Source organism: Rhinatrema bivittatum, chromosome 2 (genome assembly GCF_901001135.1).
Source record: "Rhinatrema bivittatum chromosome 2, aRhiBiv1.1, whole genome shotgun sequence".
Lineage (NCBI taxonomy): Eukaryota > Metazoa > Chordata > Amphibia > Gymnophiona > Rhinatrematidae > Rhinatrema > Rhinatrema bivittatum.
This window is the reverse complement of record NC_042616.1, coordinates 221,956,803-221,977,060: the sequence shown is the minus strand read 5'-3', so window position 1 is coordinate 221,977,060 and position 20,258 is coordinate 221,956,803. Positions and strand designations below refer to the sequence as shown.

Genomic DNA, 20,258 nt, shown 5'->3' with positions numbered 1-20,258 from the left:
TGATGCATATAGGGAAATATAACCCTTGCTGTAGTTAAACAATGTTAGGTTCAATATTAGGAGCTACCACCCAGGAAAAAGATCTAGGCATCATAGTGGATAATACATTGAAATAGTCAGGTCAGTGTGCTATGGCGATCAAAAAAGCAAACAATGTTAGGAATTATTTAGAAGGGAATGGCAAATAAAATGGTGGATGTCATAATGCCTCTGTATCACTCCATAGTGAGACTGCACCTTGAATACTGAGTGCAGTTCTGGTCGCCGCATCTCAAAAAGGATTATAGTTGCATTGGAGAAAATACAGAGCAGGGTGACCAAAATGATAAAGGGGATGGAACAGCTCCCCTATGAGGAAAGGCTAAAGAGGTTAGGGCTGCTCAGCTTGGAGAAGAGACGGCTGAGGGGGGATATGAAAGAGGTCTACAAAATCATGAAAGGACTTTAATGGGTAAATGTGAATTGGTTATTTACTCTTTCGGATAATACAAGGACTAGGGGGCACTCCATGAAGTTAGCAAGTAGCTCATTTAAAAAAGAAATTAGAGAAAGTTCTTTTTCACTCAGTGCTTAAGCTCTGGAATTCATTGCCAGAGGATGTGGTTACGGCAGTTAGTGTAACTGGGTTTAAAAAAGGTTTGGATACATTCCTAGAGCAGAAGTCCATAAACTGCTATTAATCAATAAGGATCAGTAGTTTGGGATCTATTCATTTAATGTTTGGGTACTTGCCAGGTACTTGTGACTTGGATTGGCCACTGTTGGAAACAGGATGCTGGGCTTGATGGACCCTTGGTCTGACCCACTATGGCATTTCTTATGATCTTCTTCCTGCACACCCACCCCCCCCCCCCCCCCCCCCCCCCTTTAATGCATGTTAGCATGATGAACCCAGCTTTGGGCTGCTGCCTGGCTTTGCAACACTCATTTCCAGTTTATCATCAATTAAAACACCTTGATTAGTGTTAACAAGTATTGCCTCATTAAGAGTGTACTGTACCCTACCTGTTCTTGTGCCACCGATGCATTACCATATACTTGTTTATATTAGGACTCAGGTGCTAGTTACCTGCCCTTTTTCCTACATTTGGTTGCTCATTTATTCAATGAATTGTTAAAAATCTAAAAAAGTATAATAGAATCCACCTCACAACCACTGGTACACTTTATGGAGCATCTTATTCTCAACAAGTATGGAAATTCAACAGGAGACAAAAAAACATAACATATTTATTGATTTTTTTCCCCCCTTGTTTTACACTCATAAATTACAAACAAATTCAGCTCGCTTCACAAAATAAAACCGTTTTAAGCACATTTTCAGAAGAAATCCAGATGCAATAACCAAACTATACACATTGGAAGAAAAACCATTAACAGCATGAGCAAATTAGAACTAGTTAACATGTATGATGCAGTCTTGGTTTGATCTACACAACCCCTGTGGGGCAAATCACCCTATTACTTACTTCTGGTTTCACGTACTCTCCAAAATAATTAAGAAGCACCAACAGCTCATGGACAGTGCCAGTGATGAGCAGGAGATGTGTGTGGGGAATCGGTGAGCGATAGGTGGGCAGCTCCATGTCAGGCAGGGGAAATGCCTGGGGCTGGCCCTGGCTGCCTAGGGAATTTCTACCTTCTAAGTGGCCCTCACTGCACCCACGGAGCACCATTTTGTGCCCTGAGTGTGATGTAATTTATGAGGCATAAAAGGGAATACCAAGTGCTGTCAGCTGACAAAGGAAACACAAAAATTACTCATATTCACAGCTTGGAGTACGTTACTGCTAATATGAAGGGGCTAACAAGAGGCAAAACAACAAGTAAGGATGGAGCAGTTCTTCAAATATAGGATTCCCTGTGCATCTACTGAAACCTCTATAACCTGCCCAGAGGATCACCATTTACCCATATAACTGCTCAGTTTGTGCCCATAATGTTGATATTTCATGATCACAAAATGATAATTAACTACCACCAAAACGAGGGATTTGTGCAACGGTGCATGAATGAGTTATCTCAATTATTCATTTATGCAATCTATTTTTCTGGAGACTTAAATTTGGCTTCCTGCAAATAGCCTCTGTGCTCCAATTTGTCAGTTCTCAAAGAATTTGCTCATAGAAAAGACCACTGCTGAGAAACCATAGGCACCATGAGCTAAATAAGCTAATTGTGAGCAAGAAGAGAACTATAAAACAACATTCTAGCTCCTGAAGTAATTATAATCACCAAATCCCACACATTATACACATTCATAGCAGGAAACACATTTAAAGAAAATACCAAATCCTTATGCAAATCTACTGCGATAAATACAGATAAACCTCCCTGAAACCCTCTCCCCATCCTGATAAAATTTACTTTTACATGAAAATCTCAGAACCAAAAGAAAAAAAAAAGTGCTATTTTCATAATCTGGCCAGAAAATCTCCAGTGCCCTAGGATCAATTGCCTTGCACTATTGTACTTCAAACACATTAACTTGTACTGTACACACAGTACTACAGTGATAGTGACCCAGAATGAACATTTCAACACCACCATTGATCACATGAAAAGGATGAAAACATTACTTAGTATAAAAGCACCTTAGATGCAAAAAGCAAGCAGGTCAGGAAAGCTGGTAATTTGTTTTCATATGGGTTGGGTTTTTTTTTTTTTTTTTTTTAAATAAATATAAAAGAAGACGACACACAACACACGAAGCTAGTTTGAAAGCTCAGTAAATGAGCAAGGTATACCAGGGTAATACTGCATTGCTGGTAATGTGTTCATGGGACTGCAATATAAGAAAGCAAGACGGAGGAGGCAGGGAAATAGTCAATGCACTGCATTGAATTGCATTTACCAAAACAAAATCTTATTCAGGTTGTGGATCAAAGAAAGTAAGAAGCTGTTTTGCAACATAGGTAATGCCTGACATATAGAATTATGTCTTATATACATGCAGCCAAACTGTACAGACATTTAAGTACAATTTCACTTCCTGGACATTATTAAAATATAACATCTGTCATTCTTCATACATTAACAAAATGTTTGTGTGTGAGCCAAATATACATACAAGGCAAGGCAAAAGATACTAGGCAAATGGACTTTTCTGACCTTGGCTTACTGTAAAAACAGGCATATGTCTATGAGACATATGCTTACATATTTTGGCATTTTATTTCCAACACCTGCAGAAATAAAAGTCCAGCTAATCAGCTTTCCTTGTTATTAATACATTTGCATTGCTTTAAAACAGTTATCTAAAGCACTAACTGCAAATGGTACTTCGTCACATGTTTAAAACAAAACATCTTCATTTTCTATTAAAATCTGCACAATCTGTTTCTGGTACCGCATGTCATTCAGTGTAGTGAGTGTGCTTTCCTCTGGAGGTCTCATCAAAGTAGGCCCAAATACTATTCCGAGATTTTCAGCATTCATTAAGTTCTCTTTTTCGTTCATGGTAACCCTAAGATACACGAAATGGGGGAAAAAAAACACAACACAATTCAGTTTCCACTCAGAAAACACAGCCTACAGTTACCAAGCTGATCTAGGTCAAGAGGACTAATATGATTTAGTCTTGGCTTTTCTCCATCATACAGGAACTTAGAATGTCCATGAGGAAAACAACAAGATGACCCCAAATGGGTTAAAACCCAGAATGGTGCACCCTGGATCTCTACAGAACAATGACTCCAGATCTCTTACTGCATGCAGCAGGACATTGAGAAGCATTATACAGTATCTACAAGCAACTGGTGTTTTGAAAGTTTGTTTTCCTTGACCTTTCTTATTGTTAGGGAGCTAAATACTTCAAGATGCAGCTGTGCTGTTCATCATCAAAAACTAGACCATCACCACCATTGCAAATTCAAAGCATATGCAACACCTGAGTCACGCGGTATGTCTCAGACAGCGTGAACCCCTGGTTTCGAGCCTTAATGAGGTCCCCCCCCCAAGAGATGTGAGCATGCTCTAAAGGGAATGATTGAGTCTTGAGTTGGATGTCAGTGCATGAGGCAGCATGTGTGTGTAGCTGCAGTGAATGGAGCTAAGAAACAGAAGGTTTGCAGGAATCGTGGCTGGAGAAAGGATGCCAAGCTCCTGGTGAAGCACTGAGCTCCTGGGAGGAGTATGCTATCCAACTTAATGGAGTTTCTATTCAGTGAGGATATGGAACACTGAGTAAGAGAGGATCCTCTTACTACACACACACACACACACACACACACACACACACACTCACACTTTAAGGTGAATGTAAAACCTTTCTGAATGGTATCTCCGGAACAGAAAGGATTCACTGGGTTATATGGTTTACGAAAGGGGAGCATTCAGAAGATCTATTTGTATGGATGGGTTGCGGGGTGGGCTGGAGGGGATTAGCTGGGGTTGGGGCAGAGAAGAAAACAAGATAGACTGATGGGACTTTCATTGCTTCCCTAGCTCTTCTTCTGGTCACAAGTACTCTAATGTCTGCATCACCTGATCCACCTTGGCCAGTTGTGCCCAAGACCCTCCATGCTGTGCTTTTTCTTTTTTTTGCCAGGGTAGGGTAACTTGTATTGAGTTGAGCACCCTCAATTATTTTGAAAAGTTGGCTTCTATTCTAGGTACCACCATTACAGGACAACTATGAACCCCATCCACCAGGGGCTGTGAATGAAATCCAGTTCCCTCTGCATGGCACCCGTACCACTGGACCATTAGGCCAACCTGAGCTTTTTAAAACACACTGAGATGGATATTCAGCCAGCTGTCAGCAGGTAAAGTTACTTGGTCAACTTTCTCCAGATAACTGGTTATTCAGCCCAAATCTGCATTGGCTCAATCTTTAAGAACATAAGTCCATCAAGCCCAGTATCCTGTCTCCAACAGTGGCCAATCCAGGCCATAAGAACCTGGCAAGTACCCAAAAACTAAGTCTATTCCATGTTACCATTGCTAATGGCAGTGGCTATTCTCTAAGTGAACTTAATAGCAGGTAATGGACTTCTCCTCCAAGAACTTATCCAATCCTTTTTTAAACATAGCTATACTAACTGCACTAACCACAAAAGTTATCCGAACAAATGTCCACTTAACTTTAGGACACTTCTTTACTTGGGCAGAGTAATCTAGGTACGTTTGACCAGATAGCACTGAATATCAGCACTGCCCAGACAAAGTTAAACCAAGTTCTAAGAACGCCCCCCCGTACTGTCACTTTTTACCAGCCAGGGAACAATTTTTCCAAATAAAATGTAGCCAGGGAGCAGGGGAAATATGTTCAACTTTGGAGTTTGTCTGGAGAACTCCAAAAGTTAAACAGACAACCCCTTTGAATATAGATCTCATTGAATAAAAAGTTTCTGACATCATAAGGATACTAGAATTGAATACCCTCAATCTATAGCTCAATAAAAAAAAAACAAAAACAGTGCACTGAAAACTGGCTGATCAAGTTTCTACTTCAATTGACATGAAATGGCTAAGGCATTAAACTCAATAATTTAAGACAAAAAGTCCTACCTTATAACATTCAAATCAATCAAATAAAAAGTCTTATTTAGAAGTCTAATGAGATCCCTATTAAAGAGTGTGGCCGAATAGCTAGGTCATGCTGCAGAGAGTAGAGGAATGTACTACATTTGCCAGAACATCTCTATGGGAGGTCTCTGCAATGGTTTATTCCATGGTTTATTTTCATATTAGCAAGTGACCCTTAATTTCTCTGTGCATTTTTGAGTTTAGACTTGAGAGGTTAGGAGTTTTTTTCCTTTCAGTTCCTATAAATTTTCATAGAACAGGTACTTAGCCTTGGCTGAGGAGTCTTGGACAATTAAGTGATTTATTTCTAACTCACATCCATTAGTTGGTAACTTACCTCTCATTTTTTTAGCTTCTATTCTTTGTATGTTTTTTTGTTTTTGAGAGGATGTTTACCCACCCTACCTACCCGAGAGAAAGAGGAGTGAAGATCTGACTTTTTTCAAGTCATGTATATATTCCTCAGCCTTAGGGATTCCATTGCCAAATCAGACCATTGGTGGGTAAGGAGTGGATACCCAGTTGGTACCATAACTGGGAGGTGAGAGGCAGAAAAAGAGTTCCACACTGGTGCTTCCCTACAGAATAACAGCTACAGGGATGCTCACAAGGTACAAGAGAAAGGAAAAGTGGAAACTGTAGAAGTGGATCCCAGGTATTTCAAGGGAAATCCTCAAGGCAATAGAAAGATGATTTCCCAGTTTGCCTAGAGCATTGTCATATTCCATCCCAGGAGAAAGAAGAGACCCTAAGAGGGAGATATAGGGACCACAGAGTCACAGATTTACTATTTTCAGTTGCATTATGAAAGTATTCAGACACATTTGTATCAAGTGCTATATTACTCACATGAACAAGCTCTTCAGTAAAGTTTTATGCTGGAATACTACCACATTGTCCAGCTTAATTACTGGCAACTAGGAGAGTATTATTTACAACATGCCTAGAGCCTTGAAGGTTTATCCTTATCCCCCTCAACCCAACAGAGGACCTGTGTTCAGGGTATACAGAGAGAATATCAGGATTTAGCCCCTGGTGTTGAGTGTGTGCCCCATCACCTTAAGGAGAGCCCAGGCTCCGGGTGACACATTATGGTGAAAATTTTTCAGCCAATGAAAAATGATTGCTGCTGTATTCACTTTGCTACACAAACATTTCAAGAGAAGCCTAAAAGAGCAGAGATTACAGAACATAAATTATGATTTTTCCCAAACAGGTAAAGTTAATTGCACATGTGAGATAAGGTCCATGACACACCTCTTGCTAAAGAAATCAATGGTAGTTGCACTGTTGGCACACAGTAACTGTACACACCTCCTGTAATGTGGGTTATCAGCTGACTTCAGGTTATCAAGGACAGGAAGAGAGTCACCTATGTTTGACCCACTGCAGATATCAACTTGTAGTCCTTTTCTTTGGAGAAATCAGGAGCACATGCAATGATGCAAACCCCTGGGCTGACTCAACCTGTCCCTGATGAACTGGAGACATTTGGTAAGCAGAACTGTAGTTCTGCCAGTTTAGCATTCTAAGTTTATAACATGTGGACTGCCACACCTTTTCACATTAAGGATGCGTCATATATTCAGAAATACTTCCATATGTAAATATAAATTTAAATATGATGATGTGATTCACCATCACTGCATGACATTACAAATATAGCTTACCTTTCTTATAACCTTACCACGTTGTAATTATTATTTATAAAGCCTAGGATGCAAACCACACCTAAATTGCAATACACATAAAGATACTGTATAATAAGGTTCAGATTTTCAATTTATTTCACTTCAGTTCCGAAAAGTGATTCCCTAACAGAACAGCACTGGTGTCATTTTCTCTTTCCTTATGCGCAGGTGCTGCTGGTCAGCAGTATGCACAACGTCACTGTTACATTTCATCATGAAAGAAATCACAAGGCAAAAAAGCAAGACTGCATGAGCCCTTCACTTTCTGTCCTAACATGACAAAGCGAAGGCATGGGGGATTATTTCACTAGTGAATGGATAATGTATCTCAAGTCAGCCCAGCTAATAGGACTTTTACAAAACAGTGAGGGTCATTTACCAAGCTGTGGTAAGACGTTACTGCAGATATAACTTGCGTAATTTAAAATTCTGCAAATTATCCCCTCTCTCCGCACAAAAAAAGTGTAACATGAGTATTTAAACAAGCGGATTGAAAATGGAGGTGTTCCCAAAGGTGGACATAAGGCAAGGAATGCAACAATATTTTTGAAAAACTCCGCACGCTGTTTTGAAGGGAAAATGTATCCACATTGGAAGTTGATAAAAATCTCTGCGGGTTATTTTTTTCCTAGAAGGTTTTCAAAGGGAAAGTACACACTTACCATCTTTTGAGAAATGGTGCAAAGTCCAGGGTGAAAAGCACCCACAAACTTTGCAATTACCAGCAGACACTTGAAAATTATTCCCAAAATCTTTGAATCATTCCCAGGTAGATTCAGGTGTAATGTAAGGACATATTTCTTCGTAGTAAGGGAGGTGGGTACATGGAAACTAGTGGAAACTAAATGTATCAGGATTCAAGAAGTCATGGGATATGCACAGAGGATACTTGGAGGTAGCGAAATAGGGTTGGTGGTCCTGCGGTAGGAAAGGAAAATGGGCAGACAGGTCTGCTCTTTATCTGCCGTCATGTTGCATATTTCTAAACCTGGGTAGGACAGAATTCTGAAAATATAATCTTCTCTCTTCATCCTGTGCTGTTTATATGAAAGAATGTACACAGGTCAGGATGATACTGGCATAGAAAGTGGTAACTTACTTTTTGAGGTGAATCATTAAGTATCTAAGCGTCTCATAGTGTGCGGGTGGAAGTAACATCAACGCTTCATGGATTGCCTCTAGTCTTTCGTCGGCATTAGAAATTTCTACAGCACACAAAAAAAATAAACGCACTTAATCTGAACATCATATGACATACATATACAGCAGAATAAATTATTGCAGTGAGGCAGGAGGGTCTCATCCTGCATAACATACGGTCTGCCATGGTGGTGTTCAACAGCAAGAAGGTGGGCAATGAAAACCAAATCAGACAAATGCTCATGGTTTGATTAAACAGGTAGCTCACTCTGGTTGATAGTCCAAAAGTAAACCATGTACATTAGAGCTGCATTACCATCTGAATCACCCGGCAATAGTGAAGAAGAAATATTGTCTCCAGCCCCTTTCACCTTTTGGATACTGTTTTAGCCTAGTGTGCTGTAGGTGGCCACTCATCTGTCCTCATGACAAATGCCAGAAAGAACTACCTGGCTAAGGAAGCCAGAAAGAAGCACCGAAACAGATATGGCCCCAACAACTTTACTTCTCACAGGTCAATCAGGCCAACGTTTAGGGGGTAATTTTCTACCATTACACATAAAGTCAATAAATGTGTATAAGTTGCACCGTTTTTTGAAGAGTACTTAGGTACAGAAATCCACTTTGAAAATTATCCCATCAAATTTACCCGCACAAGTTACATCTGCTAAATCATCCGCATAAATGCTTTGTGAAAATTTACGGGCACATCCTCTAAAGCCCAAAACTTGTGTGTGTTAAGTCCAAATCCTTCCCCAAGTCCACTAGATTCAGATAAACCTACACATCAGCATAACATATGCATGTAAGGGGAGCTTAGGAGGATGAGGTGAAAGCTGTTAGTGTGACTGGGTTTAAAAAGGTTTAGAGAAATTCCTCGAAGAAAAGTCCATAAATCCTCATGAAGGAGATCTTGGGAAATCCACTGCTTGTCTCTGGCATAAGCAGCATGGAATCTATTGAATTTAGGAATCCTGCCATGTACTTATCACCTGGATTGGCCACTGCTGGAAACAGGATACTGGGCTTGATGAACCTTTGGTCTGACCCAGTATGGCAAACTTTATATTCTTAGCTGGATATAGGGCAGGCAGTTTTGTAAAAGGCCATTTCAGCATGTAAAATATTGTTTTACCCAGAGAAGTCCTTTTGAAAATTACTCTGAGGGCAATTTTAGAAATCCCTGCATAGTAAAATCTGTGTTTATATTGTATATATAGACTATCAAAGATTTTCAAAATGAACTTACGTGTATAAAATTCTTTTGAAAATCCTCAGGTAATTGTCTCAGAATGCATTGAAAAAATAACCTCATGCAAAGTTACACCTCCTCTTTGGTGGGTGTAGTTTATGGGTGTACTTTTTCAAAATAAAATGTATGCATGCAAGTTCCAACTCTGTACGTACTTATATGCATACAGATCCTTGGGTTATTCTAGTCCAGCTACAAAAAACTGGGTTTTATGGGGGTAATTTATAAAAGCATTTATGCATGTAAAACATGGTTTTATCCATGTAAATGGGCTTTTAGAATATTACCCTGGGAGTCTTGTGCATAAAAGTACACATGGAAACAATTTCAGATGTACATATAAAAATACATAGAAGTTAGGGCAGAAAAGGTCCAAATGGTCCATCCAGTCTGCCCAGCAAGATTCTTAAGGTAGTAACTGCCACTCTGTGCAAATCACTCCCATGTTTAGTTTAAGGATAGTAACTGCTGCACTGTGTAGTTATTCTCAAGCCTTAGTACTTTGCTTATGGACTTGACCTTAGAAGTAGTCCTGTGCTTTTTCTATTATGTTTGTGATTCAATACCCCAGACCATAGATGTTGGGGCCATCTTGGTTGTCTAAATCCACTTCTTCTTTTCCTTCTGCCAACGAAGTGGGGAACAATGTTGCAGTTGCATTAAAAAGTACCAAGGCTTATTGGTTAAGGTTAGTAATCTCCATGCTTTCTGCTAAGGGTTGTAACTCCCATACCAGAAAGTTACCACTATGCAAGCTTTTTTTCATTTCTTTAGGACTTGGCCATAGAAGCAGTCCTGTGGATCAGTTTCTCAGACTGTGGAAATCAGTAGAGATGTTTTTAGTTTTTGTATGTCGGCTCGGGCGACCCATGGAAAACAATGGACGGCTGGCGCCATCTTGTGCTCCTACCATGTGACAGGAGCCGACCAATGGCACCGGTAGCCCCTATGACATAGTAAGGGCAAAGTCTATCGGCACCATTTTGAATACTGGCAGCCGACGGCACGAGTGCAGGATATGGCTACAGGACCCCTGCTGGACCACCAGGGACGTTTGGCAAGTCAGGAGCCATCTTGTGCTCCTTCCATGTGACAGGGGCCGACAAATGGCACCGGTAGCCCCTGTCACATGGTAAGGGCAAAGGGCCACCAGTGCCATTTTGTTTCCTGGCAGCTGATGGCCCGAGCGCGGGAGATCGCTCCTGGGACCCCCGCTGGACCACCACGGATTTTAGGCAAGTTTTGGGGGGTCCAGAGGGTGGGGGGGTTGTAATAAACTAAATTGTAAAGGTTGGGATGGGTTTTTTATTTATTTATTTTTTAAATAAAGGTGCCCCTCCTCCTCACGCTAACCCGAACAATGAATTTTCCTCGTAGTTCAGGGAAAATCTGGGTCGGGGTTCGGGTCCCCCGAACCAGGACAAATTAGGCAATTTCATTGAAATTGCCTAATTTGTGATAAACGAATGCACATCTCTAGAAGTCAGTGCCCTCGGTTGTTGTCTGAATCCAATTCCTCTTTTCCCACCTGCCATTTAAATGGGGATCAATGTTGCAGTTGCATTAAAAGCATAAAGGCAAGTAATCACCATGCTTTCTGCTAAGCGTAGTAACTGCTGCACCAGCAAGTTATCTTCCTGCATGCTTTTTTCATTTCTGTCCTCTAGCCTTTAGAGATCCACAGTGTTTATCCCATGCCCCTTTGAATTTTTCGACTGTTTTCGTCTTCACCTCCTCCTATGGAAGGGCATTCTAGGCACCTACCACACTCTCCATGAAGACATATTTCCTGATGTTGGTTCTGAGTCATCCCCCCTGCAGTTTCATTTCATGACCCCTTGTTGTATTGTTTTCTTTCTAATGAAAAAGATTCAAAGTTTGAGCATCATTAAAACCCTTTAGGTATCTGAAGGACTGTATCATATCTCCCCTGCACCTCCGCTCTTCCAGGGTATATATATTCAGATCCATCAGCCGCTCCTCATAGGTCTTCCAATATAGACCCCACACCTTTTTGGTCAACCTTCTCTAAACCGCCTCATTCCTTTCTCTATTCTTTTTGAGATATGAGCTCCAGAACTGAACACAATACTCTAGGTGAGGACTCACTAAGGTACTGTACAAAGTCATTAACACTTCCTTTTTCTTACTGCTTATTCCTCTCTCTATGGAGCCCAGCATTCTTCTAGCTTTAGCTATCACCTTGTAACATTGTTTCACCATCTTTAGATCACTAGACACTATAACCCCAAGATCCCTCTCTTGGTCCGTGCATGACTCCCCCATCACATATAGGTCTTTTGGATTACCACATCCCAGATGCATGATTCTGCACTTCTTGACATAGAATCCCAGCTGCCAAATCTTCGACCACTCTTCAAACTTTCTTAAAACGTTTTTCATTCTCTCTAGTCCTTCAGGCATGTCCACTCTGTTGCAGATCTTAGTATCATCTGCAAATAGACATACTTTACCTTCTATCCTTTCCACAATGTCGTTCACAAAGATATTGAACAGAAATGGTCCCAACACCACTTAACTGATCTCTCTTCAGAGTAGGTTCCATTTACCATCAGTCAACCAGTTTATAATCCAAGCCACCACCCTGGCACTCACTCCCAAGCTTCTCATTTTATTCACAAACCTCCTTTGCGGGACAGTATCAAAAGCTTTGCTGAAATCCAAGTAGATCATATTGAGCACTCTTCCTCGATCCAGGTCTCTAATCACCCAATCAAAAAAAATGAATCACATTTGTCTAACAGGACCTTCCCCTGATGAATCCATGTTGCCTAGGGTCCAGCAACCCACCGGATTGTAGTTAGTTTACTATCCTTTCCTTCATCAGCGTCTCCATTCATTTTCCCACCACCAAGGTGAGACTAACCAGCCTGTCTCTGCTACCACTCTTGTGAAGTGGGACCACCATTGCTCTTCTCCAGTCCCATGGCACCACTCCCATTTTCATTTATCTAGCTCTGTTTCAATGCTAGATGTCTACCATGTACTACTATGAATGTCTATCCACCCTGTAACACTCATTTTATTTATGAATGTTTTACATGTAAACAGTTGTGAACTAGTGATTCTCACATGGAATGATGGTATATAAAACATTTAAATAAATAAACAACACGTCCTTCAGTTGACTCACCAGCACATCTTTGAGTTCCCTCAGTATCTTGGGATGTATCACATCAGGCCCCATGGCCTTGCCCACTTTCAGTTTGCCTAGCTCCTCCCCTGTGTTCTCTTCTGTAAATGGAGTTTAGACTACTCCATCCCCATCTACGGTCTTATCAACCAGAAATGGGCTTCTCCAGGGTCTTCTTTAGTGATCACAGAATTGAAGCATTTGTTTAATATTTCTGCCATTTTGTCATTTCTCTCCACACATGGCTCTTTGTCACCTTTCAATTTCACTATACTACTTCTGGCATTCCTACTTTCTCTGATAAATCTGAAAAATGTTTTATCACCTTGCTTTAACTCTTTGGCAATTCTTTCTTCCGCTTGACTATGTGCTTTCCTTATTTCTTGCTTTGTCTCCCTCAGTTTTAACAGATATTCTTCACTTTGTTCCTTTTTTTGGGATCCTTCATACTTCTTGAACGCTGTTCTTTTTGCCTTTAAGTTTTCATCACCTCCTTAGAGAATCAGATTGGTTTCTTTTTCCTCTTACTCGTTTACTTTTCTAACAAATAGATTTATTTCTTTTGTAATAGCTCCTTTTAATTTGGCCCACTTTTGTCCCACTTCACCCATCCTCTCCCAGTATGCTAGTTCTTCCTCCAGATATATCCCCATTTTGACAGTCAGTATTTTTGAAATTCAAAACTCGGATCTTTTTGTGACTTCTCTGTATTCTATTTGCAAAATCGAACCATGCCAAATGATGGTCATTGCTGCTCAGGTGAGCCCCTACCTGAACAGTAGAGACATTATCACCATTAGTGAGCACTAGATCGGAGTATCACACCCTTCCTCATGGATTCCATTACCATTTGTTTGAGCAGAGCCCCTTGAAGAGCATCAACTAACTCTCTATTTCTCAGATTGCGCAGAAGGGATACTCCAATCAACATCTGGCAGATTAAAATCTCCGAGCAACACTTTGCCCTTCTTTCCCACAATTTGGATGTGGCAATCAGTTCTCTGTCCAGTTATTCTGTTTGGGTTGGTGGCCTGTAGATCAGACCAGTAAAAATGGAAACACCATCTTCTTTTTTTTTTAGGACTGTCCATAATGCTTCTTCTCTATACCACATCCCTTGCAATTCAGTTGCTTGGATATAGTTTTTGTCAATATTCCTCCCCCTTTTCTATCCTCTCTGTCCTTTCTTAACAAGTTATAGCCTGGGATGACCATATTCCAAACATGAGAATCAGTGAACCAGGTCTCCGTAATAGCAACAATGTCTTATTCCGCCTCCATCATTAGGGCCTGCAGGTGGGGGATTTTATTGCTCCGATTATGAGAATTTGTGGTCATTGCTTTCCAGCTGCTCTTCCAACTCGCCTTTTCTATTTTTTTGAAATGATTGATTTTTTCTTTTTTTTTACTTCCTCTTCCCAATTCCTCTATTGTTTGGGAGTGACATGCCAATTTCACTGACCACCTACCACCTTCCTAGTTTAAATGCCTGAAAATGCATGATCTGAATTTTTCAATTAGCATCCTCTTTTCTGCCACAGACAAATGTAGGCCATCTTTACCATATAACCTTTTATTGCTCCATACTTTTATGTATACTTGAAAGAGGTTTTCCTGAAGTGGAGTTAGGGTAGAGGAAAGTATTAATTCGTATGCTTTCAATTTTCGTAAATGTACACAGGGTTCCGCATGTCCCCGCTAATTTTCAAAGTCAACTTACAAACACAAGTCTGCTTTGAAAATTTTGGGTTGAAGTCCACATGTACTTACTACATGCAGGGTGTTATAAAATTACCCTCCCTGAGCATAGTAGCTTTGAAAATTACCCCCTCCATGGCCAATGGTAATTGGGAGTAAACTGTCACAAGTCAGCATCTGTGTGCCAGATTTAACGATCAGGAAAACCTGCAAGTCTATTTGCTAGCCCACCTTTTCCCTCCAGCTTTTAATCTTTGTTGCTTGTGGAAGGGAAAGCATCCCACAGAAAAGAACTGTACAAACAAAATTGTGTGCCAAAAGGCGCTGCAGAGTTTTTGTCCCTAAGGACTAAATTTCAAGATCAAGCAAAAGTCCTATAGCTTTTTTTTTTTGTTTTGTTGTTAAGAGTACAATTGCTCTGTTAACAACACACCAGTGGAATCAGTGTGAAGACACTGCAGGGAAAATGAAACCATCCACAGAGATACCAGCTGCTACCATCAGGACAAAAACAGCACAACATAATACTTGCTTTTCTGTCCATTATTTCTCTCCCTTCTGTCTCTTTCTAATCCCATCACACTCTTACCTTCTCCCCTTTGGCATATTCACCTCTCTCAAGTCACTCTCTCCCTCCTCTTACCTGCTGCTCTGCTTCTCCTCCTCATATCTTTATCAACTAGTTCCTTTGTGTTCCTCATTTGGAAGGAAGTGTGAGATTATTTCCATTACATAAGGGTATACTGACATTGATATTTGCATTCCTAGCAAGCAACGTCAGAAATATCCATGTATAACATATTACCTATTATACTGTCCTGTCTCCATCTGTATGACTGATTTTCTCCTTTGTTTAGTGTAATTGGATGTTAAAAGTGTTCAGGAAAAAAGTGCCAATTTATAACAGTGTTAAAATTATAATGCTGGGGGTGGGGGTGGGGGGGAGAGAGACTGTCCCCTGGGTTAGCTGGGACTGGGGATCCTGCGATGGCAGCATTCAGAGCCCCTAGGGCATGGGAGGAACTACAGCCACAGGCAACACCCAGTGGCTGCCAAATTCGGGGCCCATGATAGCAGGCCCCTGGCCCAGGACTGTTACTACGATGACTGTGATGAGTTAGGAGGGGAACACAGAATAGGGGAATAACCCTGAGTCATTGTGTTATAGCCCAACAGAGGTTGGTTCTGATTGAGTTGAAGCCCAAAATCCAGGAAGAAACAGTTGGGTCAAAAAAACAACCCCTTTAGAGCTAACTCAGTGCTAAACTTTTTACAAAGTATTCTTGGTTTTTGAAAATGTGCCAATCTGACTCATATTCTGAACCACCATCTATTAAAAATACTGCAAGAAACTGTTCACTTCAGTTCAGTTCAATTAAAAATTCTGGAAATGTTTTTCCTTTTAGTTTCAATACTTGGACTGATCATGTGCAAAAGTTTGGCTTCCTACTTAGTCTAGATATATTTATCTTATATCATATACCTCTATAATTAAGATCCAGTTATTTATATTAGAACACATGTTTCATGGGTGGTGCAAATCCCATCTTCCTCTTTCCATATTTCTTGCAGTACATATTTGTATATACATACAAGCATGCAAATTCACCATTAGTGTTCTTAAAGATTATAGCATCACTTTTGCTAAATAGATGTGACATTTTTTTCAAGACTTACTTGCTGCTTCTATAAATTTGGAATAGGCATCATAGGTGATGACAGGAATTGGCAGGTCTCTGAAGTACAGTTTAAATGCCCCAGTAATGATATTTATGTCTGGATATGTGTTGGCAGAGATGTCAACCTTTTCACCGTCTAGAAGAGAAGCAGGAAATGTGATTGCAACTAATGCAGAATTGATTTCACCAAGCACAATCTAGCTTAATGCTGGGTAGTGAAGGCTGACTGCTACAAACTTAATATGTGAAACAGTAAACTGAAAATCTTTTCAGCACATGAAAGTCACAGAACATGAATGAAACAGTCTTTTTTTTTTTTTCAGCAAGAAAACAGAATCAGTGCAGTTCGTATCCTTGTTAGTTAATTTTAAAGTTAGTGCAGAATGATACAATTGATCCCTTTGAAGAATGATTCTGTAACTGTGATTAAAGTGCTGCGGGCAGCGAGCATTTGCTGCATACAGGAGAATTACGTCAATCTGGCCCAACATGTTTATAAAAGTGTAGAGAATTTATTGAGAGAGCCTGAAAGCAGTGGTAAAATTCTGCTAGGTCATGCCAGGTCACTGACCTGGATCCAAGATCTAAACTGGTTCCAGGTCGCTGACCTGGAACCAGTTTAGATCTTGCTTCCTTTTCTCCCACTGCAGCTGGAGTGGAAGGTAGAGGTCACTGCTGACACTGACCTGATATTTTTATTTTTTTAAGTAAATTACCACTGTCTGAAACCATTTTTCCAGCTACTGAACTGTACTGTATTTGAGTAGTAAAACATGTTCAAAGTAATGCAGAGCTCTGATTAGGGGTGTGTATTCATTTCCTACATATTGGTAATCCGCAACGTATAGGGCCATATTCGTTGTATTCATGGGAAAGTGAAACATGTTGCGATTCCCCACGAATACAATGAATCTTCGCCGAATTATTCGGCCGTCTAAAGGAGCGAATTTAAGCAAACCCCCCACCCTCCTGACCCCCCCAAAGACTTACCAAAACTCCCTGGTGGTCCAGCGGGGGGTCCGGGAGCCATCTCCTGCACTCACGCCCTCGGCTGCCGGTATTCAAAATGGCGCCGATAGCCTTTAAACTTACTATGACACAGGGGCTACCGGTGCCATTGATCAGCCCCTGTCACATGGTAGGAGCAATGGTTGGCCGGTGCCATTTTATGCTCCTACCATGTGACAGGGGCTGACCAATTGCACTGGTAGCCTCTGTGACATAGTAAGGGCAAAGGCTATTGACGCCATTTTCATTACTGGCAGCCGACGGCCCGAGTGCAGGAGATCGCTTCCGGACCCCCGCTGGACCACCAGGGACTTTTGGCAAGTCTTGTGGGGGTCAGGAGGGTCCCCCAAGACTTGCCAAAAGTCCCTGGTGGTCCAGCAGGGGTCTGGGAGCGATCTCATGCACTCAGGCCTTCGGCTGCCAGTAATCAAAATGGCGCCAATAGCCTTTGCCCATACTATGTCACAGGGGCTACCGATGCCATTGGTCAGCCCCTGTCACATGGTAGGAGCATAAAATGGCACCGGCCAACCATTGCTCCTACCATGTGACAGGGGCCGACCAATGGCACCGGTAGTCCCTGTGACATAGAAAGGTCAAAGGCTATCGGCGCCATTTTGAATACCGGCAGCCGAGGGTGTGAGTGCAGGAGATAGCTCCCGGACCCCACTGGACCACCAGGGAGTTTTGGTAAGTCTTGGGGGGGTCAGGAGGGTGGGGGTTGTAGTTAATTCAATTTTAGCCGGGAAATGAATAAGAATTAACGCATGAACGTATCGGAGGCCCCCCTTGCTGAATGCAATGTATCTGCCCCCCCGACGAATACGAATCCTGAATGCAACGTATTGCGTCCCTCTGCACATCCCTACTGATTATCTCTATGCCAAAGCATGCGGGCACAGTATTTCCAAACTGTTTCATTCCCCATGGAATTTTAAATGATTGTACTTCTAACAAAGCTCTGTACTGTCTGCCAAACTGGACCCGAGCTATTGCTAGAAATTGCCTACTATCCAGTGTACTGGTTCTTTGCTCACCTACATGGACCATCTACTGATTTTTTACTGTGTAAATAAAAATGAAAACCACAAATAGTTCCTTGCGGAGCATTTCTTTTGATCAAGCTTGCATTGCCATGCTATGCATCTTTAAAAGCAAGAACTGATGGCTCAGTGGACTAGCCCACGGCTACAGAGTACTTCTTTATGGGAGGTTGCTGGGTAAATCACTGCTGCACTTGGCAGGGGCCGAAAGCTGTCATTTGAAAACTATTTGGTGGTCTTACTTTAGCTTCCAGTGGACATGTGCCCAGATCATTGTAAATTCTCCCTTCACAGCCAATGCTAATTAGCAGCCTTGGCAGCAGGCCCAACAGAGAGAGAGAAAGGACTGAATGGGTACAGAAGCAGAATCATGTAGAGGTTTGTCCTTCTAGAACAGCATTGAGATATGTTAACAGAACAGCACGGGGAAGTTCCCACCACTGCTACACTCAACTTATGTGGATAAATGGAGGTTTTAGGTTTCCACTGCTATAAAACTAGCACCGTGCATGCCCTTAAAATATGCTTTAAAAAATTATTCAAAAAAATAAAAAAAAGCTTAGAACAGTCAACAATTTTAGCATTTGTTAGGACATTAATATAGGGGTTAATGTCAAGACTGTCCGCATAAGTGCAAACCTTGCAGGTAATTTTTCCTGCAGACTTTGCACTAATTTTCAAAGAGGAAGGATATGCATACTTTTACTTCAAAAATTACCCCAGGAAAAGTACCTGCACACATTTTCAGCTACTAAATTGTGCGGGTACTTTTCAAGAAAAATTACACACAAGTTTGAAAATGCAAAAGTATGCGTGCAATTCCAAACCCCACCCCTCCCCTCCCCGGCACACCACTTGCCACTGCAGGTAGAAGTAAGCACAGAGTTCCAGCCTGTGCACTTTTACCTGTATATAGAGGAGGCAATTTTCAAAAGGTTTTAAGCACATAAATGAGCTTTGGAAAATTGCTTTTTTTTTTTTTTTTAAACGCATGTAACTCCTTTGAAAATTCACTCCATAGGGCTGAATTTCCAAAAGATTTTGTGTGTAAATGAGCTTTTGAAAATTCACTCTTAAGTTTGTACCTAAGGCGAGGGAGAGCGATGCGATGTGCCCAAGGTCAGAAGGAGGGTCAGTGGGATTTAGAGCCCTGGCTTCTCGGGTTCTCTCAGCCCACTGCTCTAACCACTAGGCTACTCCACCATTTCCCTCATGTATGCCTGATACTTCTACTTGCACTGATTTTGCAGACAGACTCGCAGACATAGGTTTCCTTAGAGTCAAAATACCAGATGTTCAGATTTTGAAAGTTCTCATTTTTAATAACTATTTTTCATGCTTTATAAATAAAAGCAATAAATAGCTTCCCAATTTCACAGAGGAAAAGAATATTCTGTGAAGCAAATGATTTCACTTTATTTATGAAGAGCTATGAAAGTTACAACAGAGAAGTCTTTGAATTGAGATGAACAAACGCTTTGGCTGCAAATTAAGAACTAACCATGCTTTCTGTTCCTGGTGTCCTAAAGAAAAGATTGATTTCACATAGGGGCCGATGCAATAAACTGCGCCCAGCCTGGCGCACAGGTTTACATGCAGGTAGTCACGTGTTTTGGACGTGCTAGACTTGCACCTGATGCAATAAGGAGATAAGCGCGTCCTAAACATGCACCCAAACTAATGCATACCTGATAGCGCCCAACAAATGTAAATTCCATGTAGATGTGGCTATTATCTATTACCACCAATGTAGGAAATCGTTGGGTGCCCAACGCACACTTTTTAACAAAGCAAATTTAACTCCAGCCCCGGAGGTGTCGTAAAGTCAATCTGCGAACCAAGGGCGCATAAGAAATTTTAAAAAACATGGTCCTGTGTGGCTCCTTCTACTTTAGTATCATTGTGACACTTACATTTGTTGCTTGCAGTGTTCAAAAATAAATGTATATTGGCTTTAAAAAAAAAAATTTCTTCTGAATGCAAAATTTAGACGTCCATAGCAAGGGGCGCTTAGCATTGGGAGTATTCAGCAACCTCAGCAAAATCGGCCAGAAGTGGGATAAA

At 41.1% G+C, this 20,258-nt stretch overlaps 1 protein-coding gene across 1 annotated transcript in view; it reads right to left on the bottom strand.

The window, feature by feature from the left end:
• Positions 1-1,210: 1,210 nt before the first annotated feature.
• Positions 1,211-20,258, bottom strand: part of CHN2 (chimerin 2) — a 480,978-nt gene continuing 461,930 nt past the window's right edge. Inside the window, exons 11-13 of the mRNA XM_029589197.1 lie at positions 16,142-16,279; positions 8,320-8,425; positions 1,211-3,466 (exon numbers count right to left, since the gene is read on the bottom strand). Of these exons, the coding sequence (XP_029445057.1) occupies positions 3,295-3,466; positions 8,320-8,425; positions 16,142-16,279 (416 nt within the window). The 3' untranslated portion in view covers positions 1,211-3,294. The remainder of the gene's footprint in view (positions 3,467-8,319; positions 8,426-16,141; positions 16,280-20,258) is intronic.